The sequence below is a fragment of the Dipodomys merriami genome, unplaced genomic scaffold (assembly GCF_024711535.1).
Source record: "Dipodomys merriami isolate MVZ:Mamm:240054 unplaced genomic scaffold, mDipMer1.0.p SCAF_44, whole genome shotgun sequence".
NCBI classification, from domain to species: domain Eukaryota; kingdom Metazoa; phylum Chordata; class Mammalia; order Rodentia; family Heteromyidae; genus Dipodomys; species Dipodomys merriami.
Window position 1 is genome coordinate 7,966,345 of NW_027206002.1, and position 27,986 is coordinate 7,994,330.

At 54.2% G+C, this 27,986-nt stretch overlaps 2 protein-coding genes across 2 annotated transcripts; one reads left to right on the plus strand and one right to left on the minus strand.

The window, feature by feature from the left end:
* The first annotated feature begins 336 nt into the window (after window positions 1–336).
* Fabp6 (fatty acid binding protein 6) lies at window positions 337–3,610 on the plus strand. The gene is made up of 4 exons (XM_069994035.1): window positions 337–406; window positions 1,281–1,456; window positions 2,767–2,856; window positions 3,525–3,610. The coding sequence occupies exons 1-4, from the start codon at window positions 340–342 to the stop codon at window positions 3,576–3,578; spliced, it is 387 nt and encodes a 128-aa protein (XP_069850136.1). The 5' UTR covers window positions 337–339; the 3' UTR covers window positions 3,579–3,610.
* Window positions 3,611–6,554: 2,944 nt separating this feature from the next.
* On the minus strand, window positions 6,555–26,191 carry Ccnjl (cyclin J like). Its single transcript, XM_069993942.1, is given in 6 exon segments — window positions 6,555–9,010; window positions 10,407–10,566; window positions 11,773–11,955; window positions 11,958–12,062; window positions 15,942–16,155; window positions 26,126–26,191. Coding segments are annotated over 6 exon segments (1,107 nt in total). The 3' UTR covers window positions 6,555–8,631.
* Window positions 26,192–27,986: the final 1,795 nt, after the last annotated feature.

Below are 27,986 nucleotides of genomic sequence, written 5' to 3' on the forward strand. Positions count from 1 at the left end.
TCAAGGACCACTTTTCCTAGTGTGTTTATTTCTTTGTTGTGCATTGAGGTGCCGTGTTTGATGAACGGTGTGTGTGTGTGTGTGTGTGAAATGGGGGGAAGGGGAGGGCCAAGGACAGGGCAGGGAGGGGCAGGAAGTAGGTACTTCTCCCCCAGGGTGAATAACCCCAAGGCTCTGCCCCTCCGGTCCTGCCCATGTCGTAAATCAGCAAGCGCCCCTTCTTCCCTGGGGGAGGAAGGAGAAGTGGGTGACTCAGGCAGCACTTATAAGCTGGCTCTCCAGACCCCTGGCACACCCACCGTCTTCGAGTGACAGCTCTGGCCCCGCTCTCCCAGCAGCATGGCCTTCAACGGAAAGTTCGAGGTGGAGAGTGAGAAGAACTATGATGAATTCATGAAGCGCCTGGGTGAGTGAGCTGCCTTCCGCTGGGACTGGACGGCCAGGAGAGAGAGAGCCAGGACTGCATTCATTCATTCATTCATTCATTCATCCAGTCACATCTATCGAGCAACTACTCTGTCCTTTCCCTAGGTAGATGGATGGATGGATGGATGGATCTATCTATCTATCTATCTATCTATCTATCTATCTATCTATCTATCTGTTACAGGCACACACACACACAAAAAGGCCTGAGGTAGGTGTGTGTGTGTGTGTGTGTGTGTGTGTGTATGTATGGGCCAGAGTACTGGAACTTAAACACAGGGCCTGGGTATTGTCCCTTAGTTTTTCACTCAAAGCTGGAATTCTACCAGTTGAGCCACAGGTCCATTTCTGACTCTTTTTTTTTTTTTTTTTTTTTTGCTACTCTTGGGGTTTGAAATCCGGGGCTTGGGCGCTGTCCCCTGAGCCTCCTTGTGTTCAAGGCTAGCGCTCTACCACTTGAGCCACAGCACCACTTCAGCTTTGTTTTGAGTAGTTTATTGGAGATAAGAGTCTCACAGCGGCGCTTGCCTTGCATGCATGAGGCCCTGGGTTCCATTCCTCAGCACCACATAAGCAAAAAAGGCCAGTAGTGACACTGTGGCTCAAGTGGTAGAGCGCTTGCCTTGAGCTGAAGAGCTGAGGGACAGTGCCCAGGTCCAGAGTTCAAGACCCAGGACCAATGACAAAAAAAAAAAAAAAAAAGAGTCTCACAGGGACTTTTCTGCCCAGGCTGGCTTTGAACCATGATCCTCAGCTCTCAGCCTCCAGGGTAGCTAGGATGACAAGCGTGAGCCACTGGCGCCCGGCTCAGCTGCTCTTTCTTATGTGGCCTGTCTGCTTGTCCTTGGGCCCAGGTCTTCCCAGCGACGTGATTGAAAAGGGCCGCAACTTCAAGATCACCACGGAGGTGCAGCAGGACGGCCAGGACTTCACCTGGTCCCAGTACTACTCCGGGGGTCACATCATGACCAACAAGTTCACCATCGGCAAGGAGTGCGAGATGCAGACCATGGGCGGCAAGAAGTTCAAGGTGAGGCCCCTCCCCCCTCCCCCAATCCCCGGAGCCACCCACAGCTCAGACATGACGTCACTGCCCCTCCTGTTAATCTCCCAGTGTCTAACCATCACCATGATTAATGGACCAGACAGGGACCTTGAAGAAAGAAAGTATTTGCTGATCACTTAAGATAACATAATTTCACTCTTGCTAAATCAATACTATATTGTGTGTGTGTATGTATGTATGAGAGAGAGAGAGAGAATGAGAGGGAGGGGAGGAGGGAGAGAGGAAGGGACAGGAAGAAGAGGAGGGGAAGAGGAGGAAGAAGAGAGGGAGAAGTAGGAAAAGGAGAGAGAGAGAGAGAGAGAGAGAGAGAGAGAGAGAGAGAGAGAGAGAGAGAGAGAGAGAGAGAGAGAGAGAATGTGTGTGGTGTGCTAGCCCTGGGTCTTGAAATAAAGGCCTAGGTTGCAGTAACTTAGTTTGTTTTTTGTTTTGCTTTGTTTTTGGTCAGTCGTGGGGCTTGAACTCTAGGCCTGGGCGCTGTCCCTCAGCTCTTCTGGGTACTCAAGGCTAGCACTCTATCACTTGAGCCACAGCGCCACTTTGGATTTTCTAGTAGTTGATTGGAGAGAAGAGTCTCACGGACTTTCCTGCCCCGGCTGGCTTTGAACTGTGATCCTCAGATCTCAGCCTCCTGAGTAGCTAGGATGACAGGTGTGAGCCACTGGTGCTAGCCACTTACTTAGCTTTGTTTTTGCCCAAGGATAGTACCCTACCACTTGAGCCAGAGCTCCACTGCCATGTTTACATAGCTGATGAATCTGTTTTTTTCCCCCTGTTTTTATTCATCTTTAAGTAATGTGTACAAGGTGGTTACCACCATTCAACAATCAATTTATAAGTACGGTGCCTCTTGATCGAGATCACTCCTTTCATCGTGTTGTATTCTTTGTATTGTATTGCATTGGACTGTATAGGCCAGTGCTGGGGTTTCAACTCAGGGCCTCATGCTTGCTTGGTTAGCACTGCTCCAGGTGAATCATACCTCCAGCCTGGCTTTTGGCTGATGAATTGCAGATGGAGTCTTTCAGACTTTTCTGCCCAGGCTGGCTTCAAACCAAGATCCTCAGCTCTCAGCCTCCTGAGTAGCTAGGATTACAGGTGTGAGCCGTGAGCTTCATCTTCATTTACAGATGTGTAGAAGGAGGCAGCAAGAAGTCAAGCCACCTGTTTGAGACACAATTGTGCATCTGTAGGCAGGGAATTCCTGGAGGGGGCGTTGCGGGGCTGGTGTGGAAGGCTGAGGGCTCAGAATCAATGTCCTCCCCATTCCTTCCCAGGCCACCGTGCAGATGGAGGGCGGCAAGGTGGTGGTGGACTTCCCCAATTATCACCAGACCTCGGAGGTCGTGGGTGACAAGCTCGTGGAGGTGAGTGTGCGGCTGGTCTCTGGGGGTATTCATTTCCATGCCTCTGTAACCCGCAGAGGAGGAGCTGAACAGCTGGCCCCTCCCCGTGCCAGGGTGCATACTGTGGGTAGAGCTGGGCACTAGTGGCTCAGGCCTGTCATCCTAGCTACTCAGGAGGCTGAGGTCTGAGGATCACGGTTCAAAGCCAGCCCAGGCAGGAAAGTCCATGAGACTCTTATCTCCCACGAACCACCAGGAAACCAAAGTGGCTCTGTGGCTCAAAGTGGTAGAGTGCTCGCCTTGAGCAAAAAGAGCTCAGGGACAGCGCCCAGGCCCTGAGTTCAAGCCCTGAGATAGACAACAACAAAAACAACAACGCTGTGGGTAGGTACATCATGTCAGTCCGGGCACCCAGCCTTGGCTAAGCAGGGAGAGGGGCTGAAGAAAGCCTCTCTACAATGGGCATGTCTCCAAGACTGCTGGGATACTGGATGGAATAAAGAAGGGGCAAGGCTAGCAGGGGGCAAGGTCAAGGAACAGAGATACATCCCTTCTGCCACATGGAGGTCTGCACAGCATGGCCGATGGTTAATCTATGGCCTGGAGAGGGATGGTGCACTGCCTCCTCTCCCCCCCCCCCCCCCCCCCAGGGCCGCACTGATTCTCTGTCTTCTGTCTGCTTCTTTCAGACCTCCACCATTGGAGGCGTGACCTACGAACGAGTGAGCAAAAGGCTGGCCTGAACCACCGGGCAGGGCTCCGAGGGCCTCCAACCCCAATAAAACTGACAGAAGAATCATCTGGCCTCCATTTTCTGGCATCTTGGGGACAGCTGTTGGGTGGCTGGGAGGGTGGGAAAAGCTCCAAGGGGAGGGACGATGCTCTCTCCTTCTCTCCCTCATTCCTTTGTCATCTCCATAATGGCTACACAGGCCACAAGTCAGCCTCGTGGTCCCCGTAGGACCTGAATCAGCAATCTAATTAATGACCAAAAAAGCCCGGTGAAGAGCCATGGTTCAAGTGGTAGAGCACTCACCTTGAGGGGAGGGAAAAAAGGTCAGGGACAGTGCTCAGACCCTGAGTTCAAGCTGAGTTCACACACACACACACACCACCACCACCACCACCACAACCTCCCTCCCACCCACCTACCAAGCCAGGACCTTAACCTCTGGGTTCTACCGTTTTGCCAAGACTTATTGCTAATTATGCAAACTAGGTAAGCACTAAATTAAACTAGCAGTGTTGCTCTTTCTCCCTCCAGACTGAATAATTACTCATAATGAGCTTGGATAATACGTCTCTAAATAAAGAGAGTGAACCATAATTAGGCTGAAAATTGAAAGAGTAAAAGGGAGGGAAAAAAGGGAGAGGGAACAGGAGGAGGAGGGAAGAGAGGAATTTCACTCTCATAAATGATTCAAGGACGAATTCAAATTGTTGTTAGAAACCTGGTGAAGGTTAGCTCATCCCTGTTAAGGGAAAATTACTCAATAGGAAGTGCCCAAGAGACCTGAAGTTCAAGGCTAGCTCAGACAAAAATCTCAAAGACTATCTGAAAAATAACTAGGAGAAAAAAAAGAAGAAAAGAAAAAGGGCTAAGAGGATGGCTTAAATGAGAGAGAGCCTGCCATGTAAGCATAGACCCTGAGTTCAAATCCTAGTACCACTAATTTAAAAATGCTGGCAGAGTCAGGAGCTGGTGGCTCCTGTGACCCTAGCTACTCAGGAGGCTGAGATCTGAGGATAGCGGTTCAAAGGCAGCCCAGGCAGGAAAATCCGTGAGACTCTTACCTCCAAAGAACCATCAGAAAACCCCAAGTGTTGCTGTGATTCAAAGAGGTAGTATGCTCGCCTTGAGCTGAAGAGCTGAGGGACAGTGTACAGGCCCAGAGTTCAAGCCCCACAACCAACAAAAATGAATGTTGGCAGGGGTTGGAGGCTCAGGGGTAGAGCTCCAGCCAGTGAATGAAAGCAAGTGTCAGATACTAAGTTCGAGTCTTGGTCTTTGGAAAAAAAATGTTGGCAAAAATTCTCGTGTGTGTGTGTGTGTGTGTGTGTGTGTGTGTGTGTGTGTGTGTGTGTGTGTGTGTGTGTGTGTGTGTGTGTGTGTGTACGTGTGTGCTGAGGCAATCTTACAGAGCATCCATGCGTGGAGCAAACACACGCATTCCCCCGGGGTCCGAGCCCCACAGCCTGGGCTTCACGGCTCAGCTTCTACAGCTCAGCTGTTGTCATGGCAACGTGTGGAGCCCGAAGCCCCAGGGAGGGATTTACCCAGAGTGACGTCAGGGCCTTCGGTCCATTCCACTTGTCTTGGCTCTGAACCCCCAGAACTGAAGAAGCGCCTGCCATGCAGGGGCTCCAGACACCCAGCTACCCTCGGGGGTCTGGCCTGAGCCTGCATCCCTCCCTTTCCACCCTCCATCTGTGCAATCTGTGCAGCGCAGACCTGTTGACCCCAGCTGTCAGGGATGTTTTCCTGCTGGATTCTGAGTGGACCCAAGGCAGGGCAGAGGCCCGAGAGGCCCTCTCCTCAAAGCATGGCGCTGACGGGCTTCATAATGAGCGAGGCTATATTCCATTGGCTGTATTGCATTCACTGTGTGTGGTGGGGGGGGGGGGGGGAAGGGAGAGAGAGAGGGAGAGAGTCCTGGTGCTTGAACTCAGGGCCTGGGTGCTGTCCCTGACCTTTTTGTTATTGTTGTTCAAGGCTAGTGCTCTACCACTGGAGCTACAAGTCCACTTCTGACTTTTGGGTGGCTAACAAGTTTCCTGATCTTTTCTGCCCAGGCTGGCTTCAAACCACAGTCCTCAGATACCAGGCTCCTAATTTGATAAGATTATAGGCATTAGTCACCAGCACTTGGCCTATTTCCTTCCTTTCCTCCTTCCTTCCTTCCTTCCTTCCCTCCCTCTCTTTTTCTTTTACCAGTCCTAGAGTCTGAACTCAGGGCCTAGGCACCACCTCTGAGTTTCTTTTTGCTCAAGTCTAGCACTCTACCACTTGAGCCAGAGCACCACCTCTGTTTATGTGGTGCTGAGGAATCGAACCCAGGTCTTCATGCATGCTGGATGAGCACTCTACCACTAAGCCACCTGCCCAGCCAACACATTTTCTCTGCTTAAAAGCATTCTATTCTGCCAGTACTATCATGCCAGGCTTGAACTCGGGGCCTCGAGCTCTAACCTGGATTTTTCTGCTCAACGCTGGCACTCTACCAACCCGAGACATGCTTCCACTTCCAGAATTTTTTTTTTTTTCTTTTTGCTGGTTAACTGGAGATAACCATCTCCTTACTCCCTACATATTCTGGGCCTGACAAACCCTACAATGATACAAACTGATTCCTGAAAGTCAGTCATGTCTTCATACACACACACACACACACACACACACACACGCACACACACACACACGCACACGCACACACACACACACGCACACACACACGCACGCACACACACACACACACACACACACACGCACACACACAATGTTTTGCTGGTCTCGGGCCTTGAACTCTGGGCCTGGGCGCTGTCCCTAAGCAACTTTTCCCCAAGGCTAGTGCTCTACCACTTGAGCTACCAGCACCACTGCTGGGATTTTTTTTTTCTGTGATTAGTTAGAGATAAGAGTCTCCAGGACTGTCCTGCCTGGGCTGGCTTCGAACCAGGACAAAGGAGCCCATCTTACTGCTGCTCACCCCACGAGCCCTGCAGCCTTCCAACTCTCACCCTGAGAAGACCCTCACTGCGGGTTCGGGGAGCAGGGAGAACTCGGGCAGAAAGCTGAGACGGGGTAGTGGGGCCATGTGTTTATTTCAGGGGTGTCTTTTGGGGAACCAGGCTGGCTGAGGTGCCACTTTGGAGGAAACGTGCATGGCCCCCCACTCCTAGAACAAACATACAATAATTTGGAATCCAAAGATCGTCCATAAATACAAGGAACTTGGCAAAGGGAAAACAAACGAACGTGCAGGCTCCTATGTTAGTGTAGTGTCCAACGACCCATGTTTTAGCGCCTTCTTTATTGTTTCTACTGCGAGAACATCTACTCTGATGTCTTGGTCACCTTTGGATCTGACCTGGCAGCAGGCTGCCTTCCCAGCGATCCCCTGGGACTGGTAAATAACATCCACACAAACAAGATGGGCTCTTTTTATGAGTGTAGGTGTGTGTTGGTACAGAGGCTTGAACTCAGGTCCTCATGCTCTTGGTTGGCTTTTTTTTTTGCCAGTTAATGAGACATGAGTTTCACAGACTTTCTGACCCACTTCAAATTGTGATCCTCAGATCTCAGCCTCCTGAGCAGCTAGGGTGACAGGCAAGAGCTACTGATGCTCAGTACAAGATGGTATTTAAAAATGTTTCTTTTTTCCTTCTGTAGTCCTTCACATGTCACAGTTCTGAGGGGCTCCCACAGCCAACCACAGCAAGGTACGAGCATCAAGTCAGAACAAACATATTGCACCTGCTCACCGTCTTCCTGAGATTCCTCATGCTCGACACCTGCTGATCCTGGCTTTCCATCCGAGACGCTCTCTTGCTCATCGATGCTTGGGGTGTATACCACAAAGGCTCCCGACACCCCAAATGTAGGTGCACTGAGCTATTATTCCACGGTATCTTTTACTGTTGGCCAAACTCAAAGTTGGGTCTTGGTTTGACCCTTCTGATGATGGGAATGAGCCAGGGATTGCTTGTATGGAAGTTTCCGCTTCCTTACAGCCATCTTTTTTTCCTTGGGTGGTTGTGAACATTTTCCAGGTAAACCCCAAATCCAAGACGTGGAATGTTCTAGAAGGTAGAGCCTGGGATAGGATTCTTGCCAAACACATGCTTCTGGAAAAGGAGCTCAGGGTCTGTGGGTCACAAGCTGGATTAAACCTGGCCTCGCAGTAGTCAGGGTAGCAATTAACCCACAAATAAACATTTTTAAAATTTCCTCCAAAGGAATCTTCAAGTATCACAAAATCCCTGACACGGCCTCGTGTAAACAAGACATTTGCGGAAGAGGAAGCTAGATCAGTTTAGGACACAGCAGCATGTGAAATATCTAAAAGGCCAACAACATCAAACAGAAGGTTTTAGGTTTAAACCATGAAAGCCACGACAGCTCCCCAGGGGGACTCAGGAGGTGGGTGTCTCTGCAAACCCACAAATACACATGTCTTGTATGACGCTGGTGTGGGAACCAATAGCCACACGGGCATCTTCCAGTGACCCCCGAAGCCATGCCGGGAAGCCCTCTCCTTTCCAGTGCTGTAGCTGCTATCAGCAAAGACAAACAAAATATATTACTTTTTGGTGCCAATCCTGGGACTTGAACTCGAACTCAAGGCCCAGGCGCTGTCCCTAAGCCTTTTCCCTCAAGGCTAGCGCTCTACTACCTGGATGACCGCTCCACTTTTGGCTTTTTGGTGGGATCAACTGGACATAAGAAAGAACTTCCCTGCCCCGGGCTGGCTTTGAACCCGTGATTCTCAGATCCTCACGATCCTGAGTAGCTAGCACTACAGGCGTGAGCCACCGGTGCCAGGCAGGTTAACAACAGATGCAGTCTTGGAGGCTGCAGTCCGTGTGCTTCGTGTGCTGTGAGGAGTTCGGGTCTTTCTGTCTTGTTCCCTGGACTTGTGCTTGGAAGGGACTGATTTACCTGTTCTGCCCTGGGTCCGTTTTAGGTCCTGGGCCACCTGACTCTTGGGGGATGGCCACTCAGGTGCAGATAGCTTCCCCTGGCTGAGGCTTCGTCCGCTGTGTTGGCTTCCAGCAGGCCCAAGCGAGGTCTATCTGTCAAAACAGCCCGCGGGGAACAGGTGGCCCGTGCCATCTGTAGGCAGCCGCCAGGCAGTGTCTGGGCTCAGCAGCGATGCTGAGGGACAGGGGCACAGGCACGGTGCACAGGTCCAGGAGCTGGAGGGCGGGGTAGGAGGTGTGCCCGGAGGAGGCCACGCCCCCCAGGGGGTGGGATTGCAGCGAGTCCCAGTAGGCCAGGCACAGGGCATGGCCAGGGCTGTGGATCTCGGCCAGTGTGGCCGGGGTGGGCTGGCTGAGGTCAACATAAGCGGGGGGCTGGAAGAGCACTTGGGTGGGGGCCCGGGGCGTGCAGGGCACCACGGCCAACGCCTGGCTCTTGGCAGCGACGGCATCCTGGAGAATGTTGTCGTACGCTCTGAAACGAAGACTCAGGTAAGACTCAGGTTTTCAGTCTCTCAGACCAGAGACTCGTACGCCATTACCCAGGGTGGGGTGGTTGGCCTGTCATCCTCACGTTACAGCTTGGGGCTGCCTCCAGCAGAGAACTCTGGGAACCCCCGAGACTAGGCTAAGCTGACCCCACAGTCCCTGTACCACCTCCATTTCAGTGGAGGATAATGTGAGGCCCTGCTTGGACCCAGTACCTAGTACAGCTAAGTACTCTGGTTATGTGAATGAGCCCAGAGCAGCCTCGACATGCTAGACCTTCAGGGCCTGCTCTACCCCAGCCATGTGACTCCTTAGCTTTCAGCAAGCTGACCACTGGGGCCTCTGTGTTCCCACATAAAAAAGAGGGGTACAGGCCAGGCATCGGTGGCTCACACGTGTAATTCTAGCTACTCAGGAGGCTGAAATCTGAGGATCATGGTTCACAGCCAGCCTGGGCAGGAAACTCCATGAGACTCTTATCTCTAATAAACTACCCCTAAAAAGCTGGAAGTGGCGCTGTGGTTCAAGTGGTAGAGTGCTAGCCTTGAGCAAAAGAAGCTCAGGGACAGTGTCCAGACCCAGAATTCAAGTCCCAGGACTGTTCAAAATAAAAAAAAGAGGGGTGCAATGGGTTTTCCTAATCTAAAAACAAGCCTTGGGGCTGGGAAGGTGGCTCAGTGGTAGAGCGCTTGCCTTGCATGCATGAGGCCCTGGGTTCAATTCCCCAGCACCACATAAGCAAAAAGAAAAAAGCTGGAAGTGACGCTGTGGCTCAAGTGGTAGAGCGCTAGCCTTGAGCTGAAGAGCTGAGGGACAGCGCCCAGGCCCAGAGTTCAGGCCCCACGACCGGACCCCCCTCCAAAAAAATAAAAACAAGCCTTGTGTGTGTGTGTGTGTGTGTGTGTGTGTGTGTGTGTGTGTGTGTGTGTGCGTGCGTGCGTGCGTGTGTGTGTGCTGGTCCTGGGGTTTGAACTCAGGGTTTGGGCACTACTCTGAGCTTCTTTTGCTCAAAGCTAGCACTCTACCACTTGAACCACAGCTCCACTTCTGGTCTTTCGGCTGGAGATGAGAGTCTCTCACAGACTTTCCTACCCAGGCTGCTTCCAACTGTGATCCTCAGATCTCTGCCTCCTGAGGAGTTAGGATTACAGGCGTGAGCCATCAATGCCCAGCCTTGACCCTTCACTTTAAAAACCAAACCCAAAGCTACCCCCAAAGAGAAACAGGCAGTTCCCCAACCCCACTTCTATCAGGAGTCGCTATGCTTGCTTTCCAAGACAAGTGAGCTGGAGACGCCATCAGGAAACGTCCCGAGTCTGTCCTCAAGGGCAAGCGGATGGATAGTGTCCCTGAAACAGGAAGCTGTGGGGGCGGACACTCACAGCAGCAGGAGTTCGATACACGTGGCCAGGTGTTCCAGGGAGTACTTTGAGATCCTCTGCAGGTCTCTGGTCCAGTAGGGAGAGAGCTGCAGGCAGATCCGGGAAGCCCCGACGCAGGCGGCAGCCACCAGGGATGGCTGGAATTTGTAGAACACGTGATCTGGAAGAGAATCAGGAGTGTGAGCTGTCTGGAGGGCGGAGCCTCCTGCCTGCCAAAGAGCAGGTGCACCGGTGAAGGGCGCAAAGCCTGCTGGGTTCAAAGCCTGCCCCTCTGTGAACAGAATGGGAGATGAGAAACTGGGATGTTCATCACAAGGGCCTCCACGCTTGGGTTCTCAGTGTGGCGTTTCTGGTACCAGCCTGGAAGGTGGGCTTGTCAAAAGGTCATCTGGGGGCAGGTGCCGGTGGCTCACGCCAGTCATCCTAGCTACTCAGGAGACTGAGATCTGAGGATCGCGGCTCAAAGCCAGCCCGGGCAGGAAAAGTCCCTGAGACTCTTTTTTTTTTTTCTTCCAGTCATGGGGCCTGAACTCTGGACCTGGCGCTGTCCCCTCAGCTCAAGGCTAGCGCTCTACCACTTGAGCCACAGCGCCGCTTCTGGCTTTTTTTTTCTGCTTATGTGGTGCTGAGGAATGGAACCCAGGGCCTCATGTATGTAAGGCAAGCGCTCTACCACTGAGCCACCTTCCCAGCACCCTTCCATCAGACTCTTATCTCCAATACACCACTCAGAAAACCAGAAGTGGTGCTGTGGCTCAAGTGGTAGAGTGCTAGCTTTGAGCTAAAGAGCTCATGGACAGCACTCAGGCCCAGACTTCAAGCCCACGACCAACAACAACAACAATAAAAAGGCCATCTGTAGCTCCCAGGGGGGCGGACAGGGGACAACTGGTGGGTTATGAATAGAACTATGAAAGCTAGGCACTAGTAGCTCACACCTGTCATCCTAGCTACTCAGGAGGCTGAGATCTGAGGGTTGACGTTCAAAGCCAGCCCGGGCAGGAAAGTCCGTGAGCCTCTTATTTCCAAGAAACCACTCAGAAAACCGGACGTGGCACTGTAGCTCAAGTGGTAGAGCACTCGCCTTGAGCTGAAGAGCTGAGGGACAGCGCCCAGGCCCAGAGTTCAAGCCCCACAATCACACACACACACACACACAAAAGAATGAGTTTAGCTTGGAGTCTAGAGACTCACAGGCTCCACAACACTGCAGGTTCCCCTGGAGAAACAGCCAGCGGGGCTGGAGCTCTGCAGAGGAGCGGCTTCTGCTATTTCGTTTGCGTGGTATGGTGAACGGGGTGCATCTTGGTGAAGCAGGCGTGGCATGGTTGTGCAGCGCCCCCCTCCCGCCTGGGGCTGCGCTCACCTTGCAGGGTGACCTCCAGGAAGTAGTGCGCATACTCTCGGAGACACTCTTTGGTCTTGCGGACGCAGGGCGGGGGCCAGGCGCGGCAGTGCTGGTCTTTGTGGCTGACCGAGGCGGCCAGGTAGTAGTCCAGGAAGTGGGCGGGCGTGGGCAGGCTCAGGTCCCAGCTGAACGCGTCCAGGCGCTCAGCAGCTCCTTCTTGGTGAGGCAGAAGTTCTGGCTGCTCAGGAGCCCCGTGCTGTTTATCTGCTCCAGCTTGGGCACGTGGTCTTCCCGGTCCTCAAACTTACCTGTGGGAGCAGAAGGCAAGAAGTTACTAGAAGATCTACTCACTCCCAGGATGCCCAGAAGACAAGCAAGCAGCAGACGGGATGGATCGCCCAGGGATAATAGACATAGACATCCAACATGTCAACCTTGAACTTGAATTCTGTACCCCCTCCCCCCCGCTCCACCCCCATCTGTCATTTCTGCTGTGTGACCCTGGCCGGGCCAAACCACCTCTCTGTGGGTCACATCCATGAATTCAGCTCTGTAACAACCGAAAGCACCAGAGAGAGACGTCAGCAAGAGCAAGCCGGGCTCTGGAGGGGGACAAATGGGGTTCCCCACTTCCCCCCCAAGACAACCTCCAGGCTGGAGTCAGAATGACCCTGCCAACCCCACCCGGCCCTCCAGATGTGAAAGAACCCTCCATTTTCCCCACTGTCCTTGGGATGGAGGCTTATGTTCCCGGGGCGGGGGGGGGGGGATTACAGGTGTCTTGAAAGAGGGCAGGGAAGGGAAGAAAGCCCCGAAGGACACAGCTCCCCGGTTCACCTCCAGTTCACTGCAGCTCGCTTCTCCCAGGGACAGTCTGAAAACACAGGCCTCCGGCTAGCCCATCCTGGTCCTCCGTGGTGGGTCACTCCCAGGATGGGGAGGGTCAAGGCCCAGAGGGGCCCCTCCAGCCTCAGTGCTTCTCATTCTGGGGTCACCTTCCTCACCAATGGCTGCCAGCGCTGCCCCCCGCCTCCCCGATTGCGACACCCCCCTTCACTCTTTTTTTTTTTTTTTTTTTTTTGCCAGTCCTGGGGTGTGAACTCAGGGCCTGGGCATCGTCCCTGAGCTTCTTTTGTTCAAGGTTAGCACTCTACCACTTGAACCACAGTGCCACTTCTGGCTTTTTCTGTGTATGTGGTACTGAGGAATCGAACCCAGGGTCTCATGCATGCTAGGCCAGCACTCTACCACTGAGCCACCTTCCCAGCCCAGGTCTTATTTATTTATTTTTTTCTTTCTGGGGCAACACGAGGTCCAGGCACGCTGCCGGTGGCTGCGATCTGTAAGGATGCAGTAATGCATCCGTGTGACCCACCTCCTTTCCTCCTCCCCTCCTCGCTTCTTTCCCACCTCTCAGAGCTCTGCCCCAGGCCTGAAGGTCACCCTTCAGTATGGGGGGGGGGTCACGGCTCCTTGGGCTCAAAGCCACACGCTGCAGAGGTCTCCAGGGACTCTCCTTTGTGACAATTCCCGGGCATGGCACGTGTCACCGCTAGAAGGGCCTCCTCCCTGACTGTGAGTGGCGTTGGCCTTTGTCCCCAGCCCTGCCGCCACCAGACACCAGGAGATGGCTGCTCCCTCCTCATGGACAGATGGCACAGGTGACAGATGTCAACAGATGCCCGGTCTCCTGCGGGTCCCCAGGAGGAGGTCAGGGACACAGTATGACTGTGCACGTCAGACCACAGCCACTGGCTCTCCCTACCTTCCTCTATGTATTCTGGAGTATGAAAAACAAACAAACAAAAAACCGGGGCTGGGAAGGTGGCTCAGTGGTAGAGCACTAGCCTTGAGCTGAAGAGCTGAGGGTCAGAGCCCAGGGCCAGAGTTCAGGCCCCACGACCGGTCCCCCCCCCCCCAAAAAAAAAAAATCACAAGTGGAGCTGTGGCTCAAAGTGACAGACCACTAGCCTTGAGTGAAAAAAGCTCAGGGACAGCGCCCAGGGCCTGAGTTCAAGTCTCATGATTGCCCTAAAAACAAAAAACAAATAAACAAAGCTGCTGGCTCCAGCTAAACACTGCCTGATTCACAGATGAGTGGATGAATGTGCGTGGTGTGTGTGTGTGTGTGTGTGTGTGTGTGTGTGTGTGTGTGTGTGTGTGTGTGTGTGTGTGTGTGTGTGTGTGTGTGTGTGTGTGTGTGTGTGTGTGTGGTGTGGTGGCACGGACGCCAGCACATGTCTGCCAGGCTGAATCAGTTCTGGAAGCAGCTGAGAGGTGAGGCTGCTGGGAGGGCGTCCGCTTCAGGAGGAAGTCCTGGAAATTCCTTACTGCGGACGGAGGTGGCGTCCGGCCAGCTGGGTCACAGGCTGCCGCCGCTGTCCGTCCCTTCTCCCCATGGGGACTGAGAGACATTCACACGGCGGCCAGGGCCCATTCCCGGCTTCCCCCGCGCTCTACTTCCCAAGGGACCCAAACCTCTGCTGGGATTGTCTGGACTCTTGGCCAGTGTGGGAGAGGGCCTGGGTGGGTGCGGAGCAGGGGCGCTGCTGTCTGAGCTCTTCTTCCTACCCCAAAGTGGCTGACCGGGTCTGCAGGACTGCACAGCAAGACCGGTCCAGCAAACCCTCTGGTTGCAGGGTCAGAAGGCTGGATGCAGGGTCCTGAATCCTTTGTGCTAAGCCCTGCTGGGAGCCTGGAGAATGAGTTCCAGGCTGGGAAGGTGCCTGTCATGAAGTTCTGGCTCAGATGGCAAAGGACCCAGGGTGTCCCAGCACCTTCTCTATTTGCTGACCTGGGTCTTCTGGTGACCAGCCGAAGGACAAAGACCGCCCGCCAGCCGGTAGATCCCCCAGAGCCCCTACCCCGCCCCATGATGCTCCACAGCTGGGGGACTTCCTTCCTGTGCCTCAGTTTCCTTCTCTGTGAATTGGGGGGAAATACTACCGCTCTCTCGTATTTTGAGAATGAGTAAATAGGTGGAAAAAAAAAACACGGAAGTACCGCTGGGCACACCATCAGTCCACAAATAAAACCTCTCCCAGCTCATCACTGAGGCTACAGCTTAATCTCCACATCAAATTCTGATTACAGGGCTGGCCTCCTACCAAGATCCTCCTCCCAACAGCCTTCTGCAGACCTGGGATCACAAGACACCACAACGCTTGGCTAGTTGGATGAGATGAGGTCTTACTTCCTCCCCCTCTCCCCCCCCCCCCCCCAGGCTGGCCTTAAACTTCTGCCTTCCAAACCTCTGCTTCTAGTGTAGCTAGGATTGCACGTATATGCCAGCAGGCCCAGAATTATTTTTTCCATCTTATAATTTTCTCTGCTCTTACAAAGGAAAAAAAAAAATACCTTAAACTCCTGGAAGTGGTGGCGTAGCTCAGGTAGTAAAGCACAAGCCTTGAGACAGAAAGCCAAGTATCAGGCCCTGAGTTCAAGTCCCAGTTACAGAACACAGACACACAGACACAGATACACAGACACAGAGACACAAAGACACAGACACACACACACACACACACCCTTAAATTCCTCAGCAGACAAGGCACTTTTGATTGGAATCTAGAAGACAAAGCTGGCAGAAAAACTGTCAGAAGAAGGTTCTGGAATGTGGGTGACTATGTGGGTACAGTCAGTCCTGCTTCTACAAGTGCCACATGTCAGGAAGCATCAGACTTTCCTAGAGGCGTCTCAGGAAACCTCGCCACATTGGTGACAAGGCAGAGACTCTCTGTCTAGACAGGAAATGCTTTAATTAAAACGAAGACAGTGGACAGGAGGGGTTCAAGACAAGCTCAAAAAACCTACGCAGCAGGGAGCTGGTGGTTCATGCCTAGACTCCTAGCTCTACTCAGGAGGCTGAGATCTGAAGAGGATCGGGTTCGAAGCCAGCCCCAGGCAGGAAAGTCCGCGAGACTCTCATCTCCAATTAGCCACAAAAAGGAAAGCTGGAAGTGGCGCAGTGGCTCAAGTGGTAGAGCGCTTGCTTTCAGCTGGAGGTCAGGGACAGCGCTCAGGCCCAGAGTTCAAGCCCCATGACTGACAACAACTACAACAAAATCCCTGTCACTGAGACACTGAAGATGTTAAGCTTAGTACAGGCCCGAGCCGTGCCGGGCAGGCAGCAGCAGGTGGCACCCTGGCTGGCACGGGGGAGCAGAGAAAGAGGGGCCCCCACTTACTTGCCAGCAGGAGGCAGCCCACGGCCAGGGTGTACAGCTGCTTGGAGGTGGTGATGTTGTAGCGGTCCAGGAAGTGGTCCAGCAGGTAGACGGCCAGGTGCCGGGCCGCGGGACACTGCTGGCAGTGGCTGCTCAGCAGGGTCACGATGTCCACGAAGAAGCGGCGGCTCTTCAGGAGCGGGGAGCGGGCGCGGAAGGCGGGCAGCTTCAGTTCCTGCGGAGCAGGTGGACAGGCCTCGTTCAGAAACCACAGACACTTCCCTCCTCTTCCCTCCCCAAGCACGAGCTCTTGAAGAATTCTGCATCTAGCCGGGCGTTGGTGGCTCACACCTGTCATCCTAGCTACTTGGGAGGCTGAGATCTGAGGATCACAGTTCAAAGCCAGCCCGGGCAGGAAAGTCCATGAGCATGCATGAGGCCCTGGGTTTGATTCTACAGTACCATACACACACACACACACACACACACACACACACACACACACACACACACACACACACACACACACACAAAATAAATAGAATTCTTAAAAGAATAAAAACAATAACTGAAAAAAAAAGCTCAGGGACAGCATCTGGGCCCTGAGTTCAAGCCCCAGTACCAGCACGCATGCACACGCACACACACACACACACACACACAATCTTGTACCTACAGGTAACAAAGGCCATGAGGCTGGGGTCCAGTATGCATGCAATCTGTCCACTACAAGTCAGCCCTGGTCACCTGTCTGCTTGGTTTTATTGTCCAGGGGCTTGAACTCAGGGCCTGGGTGCTGTCCCTTAGCTTTTTCACTCAAGGCTAGCACTCTGCCATTTCTGAGCTGGAATTCCACTTTTGACTTTTGTGGTTAATTAGTAGTTAAGAGTCTCACAGACTTTCCTGTCCGGGCTGGCTTTAAACCATGATCCTCTGATCTTAAGCCTCCTGCATAGCTAGGATGACAGACAGGTTTGGCTAAGGTAGAAGAAGCAAGCTTTCTACTGTAAGCATTGGGGACAGCTGGAGCCGAACAGAACAGCTGCAGAGCGGGGCAGATATCTATCAGCCTGAGCTCTGTAGAACCCCAACGCGACAAAGGATCGACCATGCTGGCCTTAGCTTCTTCCTGTGTCCAGAGAGACGGCCACTGTTCCTGCATACACCCACTGCACCTACCTCTCCAGTCTAGTTTTTGAGGCCAGGTGATTATTTCTCTCTCTCTGTTTCTGCAGTCCTTGGGCTTGAACTCAGTGCCTGAACACTGTCCCCAAACTTCTTTTGCTCAAGGCTAGCAGTCTACCACTTAAGCCACAACACCCCCTCGGCTTTTTCTGCGTATGTGGTACTGAGGAATGGAACTCAGTGCTTCGCGCATGCTCAGCAAGCACTTCACCACTCAGCCACCTTCCCAGTCCTCAGGTGATTAGTTCTCTAACCCAATTAGCGGGCAAGGCCTTAATAAGGACCAGGCTGGTGGACAAGCCCTGCCTTCCCCACGGCAGCACGCCTGCATTCCTCCATGTGCTCCTGACCGCCACAGCTGGGAAGGGAGAGAGGCAGGAAACAGCCGGTCAGGGTGACCTTGCCCTCCACCGCCCGTGTAGGCCTGGCAGGAGGGAGGGATGGCCGGTCACACAGTCTTCCCAGGCCCTCCACTCATCTGAGCCGGGGAGTGAGGCATGGAGCTGTCAGTCACAGCCGCGTCGGGCGCCAGGCAGATAGACACATGTACAGGGCACCTGACCACAAGTTCAAGGATCAAGAAATCACCCACCTTACCCCAAACCCCTGCTTCTTCGGCTAGCATAGCAGTTTGCTACTGTCAGTACCAGGATTTGAATTGAGGACTTCAGGCTTGTTTTTTTACCACTTGAGCCACGCTGCCAGATTCTCCTCAAGCACCTGGGATTTTTTTGTGTGTGTCCATTCATTCATTCTTCAGCCTTCCCTTCCCCCTCTCCATCAGCCTATCAGCCTCCTAAGGACAGGGCTGCAGAGACAGGATGCAGGTGCTGGTGAACTTGTCTTGTCCAGTCACGTGACCCCCCAACTCCTGGCATAAAACAGGTGCTTAGTCAGTCATCACTCAGATCTCCACACCAGCAGGAAGCTGCCCACTAGAACGGGTGGCACAGGCAGGCACAGGAGGCTGAGATCTGATGATTATAGTTCGAAGCTAGCCCAGGCAGGAAAAGCCCGGGAGATTCTTATCTCCAATTAATCACCAAAAAAGCTCGAAGTGGAGTAGTGGCTCAAGTGGTAGAGCGCCAGCCTTGAGCAGAAAAGCTCAGGTGTCCCCAGGTCCTGTGTTCAAGCCCCTGGACTGACACAAAAACAAACAGGGCTGGGAATGTGGCTCAGTGGTAGAGTGCTTGCCTAGCACGCATGAAGCCCTGGGTTTGATTCCTCAGTACCACAGACACAGAAAAAGCCAGAAGTGGTGCTGTGGCTCACATGGTAGAGTGCTAGCCTTGAGCAAAAGCAGCTCAGGAACAGCGCCCAAGCCCTGAGTTTGGGTCCCAGGACTGGAAAAAACAACATCCACAAACAAACAAAACTAAAGGAGAATTCAAAGTATGCAAGTCACAGTAAAATCAGTCCTTCCCAATGCTGGTTCCACGGCAGTCTGGTCTTTTGGAGAAAGGGGTTCTCTGGGCCATCGTTTGGGAAACATCTCGTACCACACATTGCTCCTTGGTCAAAAGGAATCATGAGTCTACGTGGAGGCCTGCAACATTGCTCAGGAGAACCCACAGCTTTGGGACATTCAGGGTTAAATTTACCGATCCACAGAACCACGCCACCTCTTTTTTTGGGCTGGAGGGGAAGGGTAGTATTCTCCCAGAAAGCTTGCTCTAGCATAGTGCGTTAGGGTACTTGCTGCTGGGTAAACTCTGGTGTAGCTGCAAGGAGAAATTGGTAATCATCATTGGCATGGTGCCTAATAATTTGCTGACTCTGAACAGGGAGATGTGCTGAAAAGCTGCTGAGATTAACTAGAGTATACCCTGGAGGATCACCCTGGGGTGAGCAGGCCACGCTCAGGGCCTCAGGAGCCTAGGAGAGGCCTGAAAGAGGAGTTAGAAACCCCCACAGGGAAGTCGTGGGGAGCCCAGAGCTGGGTGCCCTTCCTGAAGAGTCCCAGAAATTGGGCCCATGTATACCCCCATCTAATCCATAATACGTGTGTGTGTGTGTGTGTGTGTGTGTGTGTGTGTGTGCAGGTACTGGCATTTGAACTCAGAACTTCACGCTTTCATTTAGTTTTCTTGCTGACTGCTGGCACTCTACCACTTTAGCCAGGCTTCCGGTCCAACATTTTGCTGGTTAACTGGAGATGGAAGTCTCACAGACTTTTCTGCTGACTTTGAACTTTGGCCCTTGGGTCTTAGCCTCCTGAGTCGCTGGGATTACAACAGGTGCAAGCCACCAGCGCCCACTATGTAGATGTTTTATATGCTATAATTTTAGCAGGTCCCAGTCCTCTAGAAGCACCTGCATCCTCCGGGGAGGCCTGGGGTGGCTACTGGGTAGACTGAGGCACATGTCACCCTAAGGCAAAGAAGGCGGGGCCATTTTCTTCCCTGAGAATCAGTTTCCTCTACCTCCCGTCCCCATGGGGACTTCTGCTAAATGTGAGATTCATTATGACAGATAATTTCATCTGTGACGCAGAGATCTACGTATAGCTCCTATATCCAGCCTGAACGACGGCGATCTGAAATACTGGATTACTGGCCAAGTTTATTTGTTTTGATCAAGGCACGATGTGAAGACACACCCTGGTAACCGCGGGTGAGTGACCGACAGGAAATGGGAACTTGCAAATCTGGGAGGGTGGAGGGGGGGGACCAAGAAAGCGCAGGGGGAGGGGCCCTCCAGAGGCCCTAGACGCCCGCCTCCTTCCTCTGGGCGATTGTTCCACAGAGTCCAAAGAGGCTTCCCGCACAAGCTCAGCCCCTCTCGGCCATGGCCTGCACCCCCTCCTGCTTCCTTCCCCCGAGCGACAGACTGTCACTGGGCCTCTGAACTCCCGAACATGACAGCTGAGCCTACCCCACGCACCCACTCACGTCCCCCCGCCGGCCCGGCCCATCTGACAGCTGCCACACACCCATCCAGCACCCCAAGTTCTTCACTTCAGCCTGCTTCCCCCCAGTGACCACACTCAAACACAGGGAAGACAAGGTCTGGAAAGTTCTAGACAAGCCTAATGAACTTGGAGGTGGGCACTGGGGTGATTTTGCCAGGAAGGACCATGGATGGACTAACTGGCCCCCTCTCGGAGGGGCTGCAGAAGGGACAAAGCCCTGCGAACCCCTGATTTCCCAGCATTCCCAGCTCCAAGAGCTCATTTTCCTGTTGGAATCACTGCCCCCCGCAACCCCAAGTTGGCAATGTTTTGTTACAGCAGCCCAAAGAATCTCATACACCCACCACCACCGCCAGTTCCCGACCCGCCCATCAGAATTCCTGGGGATGGAGCTAGGCATCTTTTTGTTGTTGTTGTTGGTTATGGGGCTTGAACTCTGGGCCTGGGCGCTGTCCCTCAGCTCTTCAGCTCAAGGTGAGCACTCTACCACTTGAGCCACAGCGCCACTTCCGGTTTTCTGGTGGTTCATTGGAGATTAAAAGTCTCCTGGACGTTCCTGCCAGGGCTGGCTTTGAACTGCCATCCTCAGATCTCAGCTAGGATGACAGGCGTGCCCACCAGTGCCTGGCAGAGCTCGGCCTCTTCCTGCCATCTGCAAGTTTGAGTCTGAGGGATGCCTGGCGGCCAGTTCCAAGAAGGTTAAAGAACAATTCTGTTCAGAATATGGTGCCTCCCACAAAGCTTTATGCCCCAGCAGCTGTTAAAAATGGGCTGCAGGCCGGGTGCTGGTGGCTCACGCCTGTCATCCTAGCTACTCAGGAGGCTGAGATCTGAGGATCAAGGTTCAAAGCCAGCCCAGGCAGGAAAGTCTGTGAGACTCTTATCTCCAATGAACCACCAGAAAACCAGAAGTGGTGTGGTGGCTCAAGTGGTAGAGCACTAGCCTAGAGCTGAAGAACTGAGGGACAGAGCCAAGGCCTAGAGTTCAACTGTACAGCTGAAGCGGGGGAGGTGGGGAGAGGGGGGGAAATACTATAGCATAGAAGCAACAGGTACAGGTACTGACTGCTCGGGGCTGCCAGGACCTTGGCCAGTTTGGTTCCCCGTCCTTTATCTTCCTAATCAAAGGAGATAGAGTGCGTAATGTTTTCCGCAGTTTCCCACCCCGCCCCCCCCCATGCACCCAGTAAACACAGACTCCCCTCCATCTAGTGGGCAGAGTGTCCTTCAAGAATGCTCAACACCAGCTCTTTCCTTCTGGGGTTCTCCAAGAACAATGCTCACAGTGAAAAACGCTGATGGCCACAGCTACAAAGTTGCTTCCTACCACATTGAAATCTCCCACGAGCTATAGCCTCTTCAGCGCTGCTCTTCCGGCCCCTGTGGATACCATCGCCCGGAATGGTTACAAGGATCCAGAAAACCAGGGTCCCTATCCAGTGGGCAATCTTCCCGAAGCCCCAGGCACACTCTCAGAATAAGCTGTGGACTTCCAGGGAGCTTGGATGTCCCAAAGCCAGCTTTCCTGGCCATCTTCCTATCCCTCTTACCCATAGTCAAGTGAGCTTGGTGTGCAACACACGGTCATGTGACCCTCCCACCTGCTCCCCTGAGCCCTGGGCTATGACTTCAACCTCTACCAAACATTCGCCTGCAAGGTTCTAAGGCTCAAGTGGGGCAGTGATAATAACACCGCTTAGTGGCCCACTGACCATCAGTTCCACTAGCTGTAAAGTGGAGAGAAGTAAGAACCACCCCCAAACCCCCCCAAAGCAGGTGTCTGAGGGCTTAGCTCATAGAAAGGCACTCAGCAAACGTGCACACGTAAGGCAGTGTCATTACTGTTTTTGTTTTATATTCCCTTTGCCAGTTTTGGGGCTTGAACTCAGGGCCTGGGCACTGTCCTTGAGCTTCTTTTGCTCAAGGCTAGCAGTCTACCACTTGAGCCACAGATCTATTTCTGGCTTTTTCTGTGTATGTGGTACTGAGGAACGGAACCTAGGGCTTCTTGCATGCTAGGCAAGCACTCTACCACTGAGCCATATTCCCAGCCAATTGTGTGCTTTTTTTTTTTTTTTTTTTTGGTCTAGGCTGGCCTCAAACTGTCATCCTCTACCTTTCAGCTTCCTGACTAGCCAGGATTACCAGTGTGAGGCACTGGTCTCCAGCGCTAAGTGGGTGGGCTTATATGAGTGTCCCAAGACAGAGTTTGCCTCATGGCTTGTGGCAGAGGTCCTCAGGTCAGGCTCCTTAATGACTAGATGGTTATAAAAGTTGGAATCCTGCCAGGCATTGGTAGCTCACAGCTGTCATCCTAGCTACTCAAGAGGCTAAGATCTGAGGATTGTGGTTCAAAGCCAACCTAGGCAGGAAAGTCTGTAAGACTCTTATCTCCAATTAACTACCCAAAAGCCAGACATGGAGCTGTGGTTCAAAGTGGTAGAGTGCTAGCCTTGAGCAGAAAGGTTCAAGGACAGTGCCTAGGCCCCAAGTTCAACCCCAAGACCGACACCAAAACCAAAGCAAAACCAAAACTCAAAATATAAAACTGGAACTCGGGCTGGGAAGGTGGCTCAGTGGTAGAGCGCTTGCCTTGCATGCATAAGGCTCTGGGTTCGATTCCCCAGCACCACATAAGCAAAAAGAAAAAAAGCTGGACGTGGCGCTTTGGCTCAAGTGGTAGAGCGCTAGCCTTGAGCTGAAGAGCTGAGGGACAGTGCCCAGGCCCAGAGTTCAAGTCCCAGGATTGGACCAAAAAAAAAATAATAATAAATAAATAAATCTGGAACTCTCCTTCTGCAAAAGTCATCCACCTGGGAAAATGTCCTGAGAGGTCGAACAACACAGGTTATTTGTGTGAGGAAAAAAAGCAGAAGAGTGAAATCTGTGGAAATAGCTTTCAGCACAAGCATCTAGGAAAACATACACAGGGTCAGTGTGTGTCTGAGTGGACACACACAAGTTCAACTGTGGTACAGGCAGGGGTGTGTGTATGTGTGGTGTTAGTGTTGTGTGCGTGTGGTGTGTGTGCGTGCACACGTGAAGCCACAAGCCCCTCCTGCCAGGTGTCACCCCATGCAAGGGACCAGGTCCAGAGTCTCCACTAGAGCCATCCTGCACAAATCTGGATGGAAAAGCTGGGTGCTGGTGGCTCATGCCTGTCATCCGAGCTACTCAGGAGGCTGAGATCTGAGGATCATGGTTCAAAGCCAGCCCAGGCAGCAAAGTCTCTGAGACTCATCTCCAACTAAGCACCAGAAAACCAGAAGTGATGCTGTGGCTCAAAGTGGTACAGTGCTAGTCTTGAGCAAAAGAACTCAGGGACAGGATCCAGGCCCTGAGTTCAAGTCCTAGGACCGGCATGAAAAAAAATCTGAAGTGGAGTTGTGGTTAAGTAACAGAGCACCAAACTTGAGTGAAAAAAAAAACAAATGAGAGCTTGAGGTCTCGAGTTCAAGCCCTAGTACCAGCCCAATAAATAAATTAGTGAATCAATGAAATTTGGGTGAACTGGTGGTGTGTGTGTGGGTACTCCCCAAACCCCTAGAGCAGTCTAAAACCCAGTGTGTGGTGGTGGTGGGAAAGGGAGATAAACATTATTTCTGCTTTTGAACATCACGATTGCAGTACAGATTACATGGGGGGGGGGGGGGGGGAAGGAAGCATAAATAGTAAAGGACATGGAAGCAAGTCCTTTTTTTCTTTTTCAGGGCTTGGGTGCTGTTCCTGAGCTGCTTCTGCTTAAAGCAAGTGCTCTACCCCTTGAACCACAGCTCCCCTTCCAGCTTTTGGGTGTGGTTCATTGGAGATAAAGAGTCTCACAGACTTTCCCACCCCAGCTGGCTTTGAATCGCAACCCTCAGATCTCAGCCTCCTGAGTAGCAAGGATGATGGGCGTGAGCCACCAGCTCCTGGCCAGTCTAGTTTTACATCTGGTTTGGAGATGAAATTCAGGCAGAAGGCGGAGTCTCCCCACAGAGGCTGGGGAGGGGCGTTACAGGTTTCTGTTATCTGTGCTCAGCCTGGAGTCTCTGAGATCGTGGCTCTGGACTTTGTTCTAGGCTGGTAAGCCTGCCTTTTCTTTTCCGGGTAGAAACTGGTTTTTCCAAACCACCACGCAGCAGCGTTACCACAGAGGAGGGCACAGAGGAGGAATGGCTCCTGGTCTTTTGCCTAGCCCAGCACCCCACACTGTGGAAGCCCTGGCTCAGCCAGAGGTGACCCCCAAAAGATACCAGCCACCTGGCTGGTGTCTGTACACCAGCCTGGGTATCTGTACCTCCCTGGGGGTGGGCGGGAATCCTAAGATCACTCACAACCAAGGCCCACAGGCAACCAAGGCCACGAATGGAGTGCACCCAGGGTCTGGGTACAGGCAGAGTTCAGAGCCTGGTGGTCTGGGGGTGGTGATGGTGGTAAGGCGGCCCCTAGGCAAGACATACCCAGCATGTGGCACCCCAAATGTGTTAGATCACAGTCACACGACTTCATATTCCTTTCACACTTCAGCTGAATGCAAACCACAGGGAGGGGCTCTGGGTGTTCACCTGGGCACTCCAGGTGCCATAGACAGGCCGGGTTGGCAGGGAACACATTGTGTGTGTGTGTGTGTGTGTGTGTGTGTGTGAAGGGGATGCACCAGGCTGCCTCTGAGCTTCTGATCCTCTGGTGTCCACCTTCAAAGTGCTGGGATTATAGGCATGTACCACCAGGACACGGATTTCTTCGGATGCTGAGAATGCGCTACTCCAGAAAGAGCAAAGGAACATGGGAAAAGCTAAGCCAGGTCAAGGACTGCAGGAAGTCGAGAAGATAAAAAGCACTGTGCTGGTGAAAGACAGACTTCTGCAGGAGACAAAACTCCTAAGTAACTGGAGACGCTACAGTTCGCACAGATGCAAGAACAGAGTCTGCATAGTAACCCCACTGTCACCCCTTTTCTTTTCTTTTTTTTTTTTTGTCAGTCATGGGTCTTGAACTCTGGTCCTGGGCATTGTCATTCAGCTCTTCAGCTCAAGGCTAGCACTCTACCACTTGAGCCACAGCGCTGTGCCACTTTTGGTTTTCTGGTGGTCTATTGGAGATAAGAGTCTCACAGACTTTCTTGCCCAGGTTGGCTTTGAACCATGATCCTCAGATCTCAGCCTCCTGAGTAGCTGGGGTTACAGGCATGAGCCACTGACGCCTGGCAACACCCCCTTTTCTATGCACTTGGAACCTCAGAATGTGACCTTACCTAGGAACAGTACTTACATTACAACCAAGTCATGTTAGAAGAAGGGGATGTCCTCTTAAGAAGAAAAATGCAGAAACACAGACCGAAGAATAAACCAGATGGTGAGACAGCCAGGCTGCACACCAGGGAATGCCGGACTACCCCAATCATCAAATTTTTAAGACAAAGACAGCTGAGGGTAGAGGTCCATACCTGTAATCACGGACACTTGGGAGAGTGAAGTAGCAGGACCAGGAATTCGAGGCCAGCCTGGGCTAACACAGTGAGATCCTGCCGCAAACACCAAGACAAAAGGCAAAGCAAAGGGGGGGGGGTGTTCCCAAGATCTTCCTCAGAGGCCTTCAGAATGTGTCTCTACCCACCACGCTGAGGCTGAAGTTTTTTTTTACTTCCAGAGTTGAGGATAGACCTGCTGCTGTGCACCCCCAAGAAACCCACCCCCTCTCTACTGTACCCCAGTTCCCCACACCACCCTTCCCAGATCAGATCGATCCAACAACAGGCTGGAGGACTGGGGGGGGCACCTGGGCTTTTCCCATGTTCCCCAAGGCCCAGAAGCACCCCCCCTCCACACACACACACACACCAACTGCCCTCCCTTCCCATCTTCTTCTGCCCCGGGCGGGAGGTGAACTGTTTTCAGCTCTGCAGTCTCTTTTGACTCCACGGGTGTTGCGTCCCCTCCTGCCCTGGCAGTACACACTACATACACTGCCGACTGTCTGTCCCTGCAGGACCCCTCGCCAAGGGCCCCTTCACAGCTACGACGCCTTTAACTTCAGGGTCCCCCTCCCCCCCGCACCCCTTCCCCGCGGGGGCACCCCGATTCCGAGCCCCGCCCCCCTCCGGGCCCGGCCCGGCCTGGGGACTGACCTTGTCCCGCAGCGCGCAGTGCACGTCCGGGGCCACGCGCCCCTCGCCCCACGGCTCGTCCATCATCATCGTCGCCGTCACCGATCCGGGGATCCCGCCCCCCCCCCCCCGCTCTGCACCCCCCCCCGACTGGGCGGCGGGCCGACCGGAACTGGACCCGGTCTCTGGGTGTGTGTATGTACGTGTGTGTGTCTGTCTGTCTGTCTCTCTCTCTGTCTCGACAAAAGTTTGCAGCCAAAGTCCCTCACGCACCCCCCCCTTTTCTCCCCCGCAGCCCCGCCCCCTGCCCCCCCCCGCCGCCCTGACTCCGCCCCCGCCTCCAACCCCGCGGCATCAGGCTCCGCCCCCAGCTCCGCCCCCGCGACACCAGCTCCGCCCCAGGCTCCGCCCCCGCGACACCAGCTCCGCCCCAGGCTCCGCCCCCTGCGGCCCCGGCTCCGCCAAGCTCCGCCCCCGGCCCCCGCGGCCCTGGTTTCGTCCCCGCCCCAGGCTCCGCCCCCGCCTCCCGCGGCCCCGCCCTCAGGCTCCGCCCCGCCCCCTGCGGCCCGGCCCCGCCCCCCACGAGGCCCCGCCTCCCCCGCGGCCTTTGTCCGGCCCCGAGCCCCGCCCCCAGTCACGCAGACCCCTTCCGGCCCGGGAGGGGGCGTTGCGGGCGCCGGGCCCCGCCCAGACCCCCCCAGTGCTGAGGGCCCTGGAAAGCCAGGGGGGTGGGGAAAGATGGGGGGTCCCCGAATGCTCGATGCGCCCCGAAGGTCGCCTGCGCTGCCCACCCAGGGTGGCCGCGCCCGGGCGTGCGCTGGGGTCCCGCCGCGGGCTGGGGCTGGGGGGGCTGCCCTCACCTTCTCCTCCCCCTCGTTGGGGAACTGGGGGCCGTGCGCATGCGCCGCGCGTCCCCTGCCCCCCCTCCGCGGGTCGCTTCCTGCCCGCCTCCCGCCCTCCCCTCCCCGCTCCCTCGCCGGCCCGCGGCCGCCCTCCCACCTCCGCCCGGCCTCGCGGCGGCGCCCCGGGGTCGGCGGGGCCTCCGCGCTCCCCTCCCCCGGCTCCCCGTCCCGGTCCGGGGTTTGTGCACCGGGCAGGGGGCGGGTTAGCTCCCGATCTGTCCCTCCCCTCCCCGGGCTCCTGGAGAGTCAGTGCGCCGGGGCCGGTGGAGGCTGAGATGCGAGGATCGCGGTTCGAAGCCAGCCCGGGCAGAAAAGCCCGTCCCCCCCCAGCTTAGCTCCAGCGCACACTCACCAACCCAGACGCCAGCCTTGAGCAGAAGGACGCGGGCGGCGCCGGCCCGAGTTCGGGACCCACGATGGACAAAAGCAAATTTAGGATGCAGCGCGCGCGCGTGTGCGCGTGCGTGCGCGTGCACATGTGTGAGTGTGCGTGCGCGTGCAAGTGTGGACGTGTGCATGCTTGTGCACGTGTGTGCATGTGCGTGTGCACATGTGTGAGTGTGCGCGCGGCGCGTGCACTGGTGGAATCAGGAGGCAGAGACCTGGGAGTCGGAGGTTTGAGGCCAGCTTTGGTGAAAAAAAGATCAGAAGACTCAGTCTTAGCCAATGGCTGGGCGTGTGACACCTTCTGTCCCCCCAGCGACACCGGGCACGCCAGGAGAGCCGTCCCAGCCTGGTGCAGAGGTGCCTTGAAAACGATCAGTGCAAAACTCGTGGGCAGAGCCGTGGCTCAAGTGGTAGAGTGCCCACCTGAGCAAGCACAAGGCCCCGAGAGGCCGATGGACGTCTACACTGCTAACAACCCAACAAAATGTGCTAGAACCTTCCTGTGACATAGTTCTTTAGAACCTGAAGCTCTGTGTACCTATCCCCGAAACCTAAAATGCTAGCTTTGTTGTAGTTATTGCTGTTTAAACCCC

Excerpts from the sequence above, each read along its gene's own strand:
- Fabp6 (XM_069994035.1), top strand. The coding sequence starts at position 340 with ATGGCCTTCAACGGAAAGTTCGAGGTGGAGAGTGAGAAGAACTATGAT. Across the intron at positions 1,457-2,766 it reads TGGGCGGCAAGAAGTTCAAG|GCCACCGTGCAGATGGAGGG; the intron begins GTGAGGCCCCTC and ends ATTCCTTCCCAG. Across the intron at positions 2,857-3,524 it reads TGGGTGACAAGCTCGTGGAG|ACCTCCACCATTGGAGGCGT; the intron begins GTGAGTGTGCGG and ends TGCTTCTTTCAG.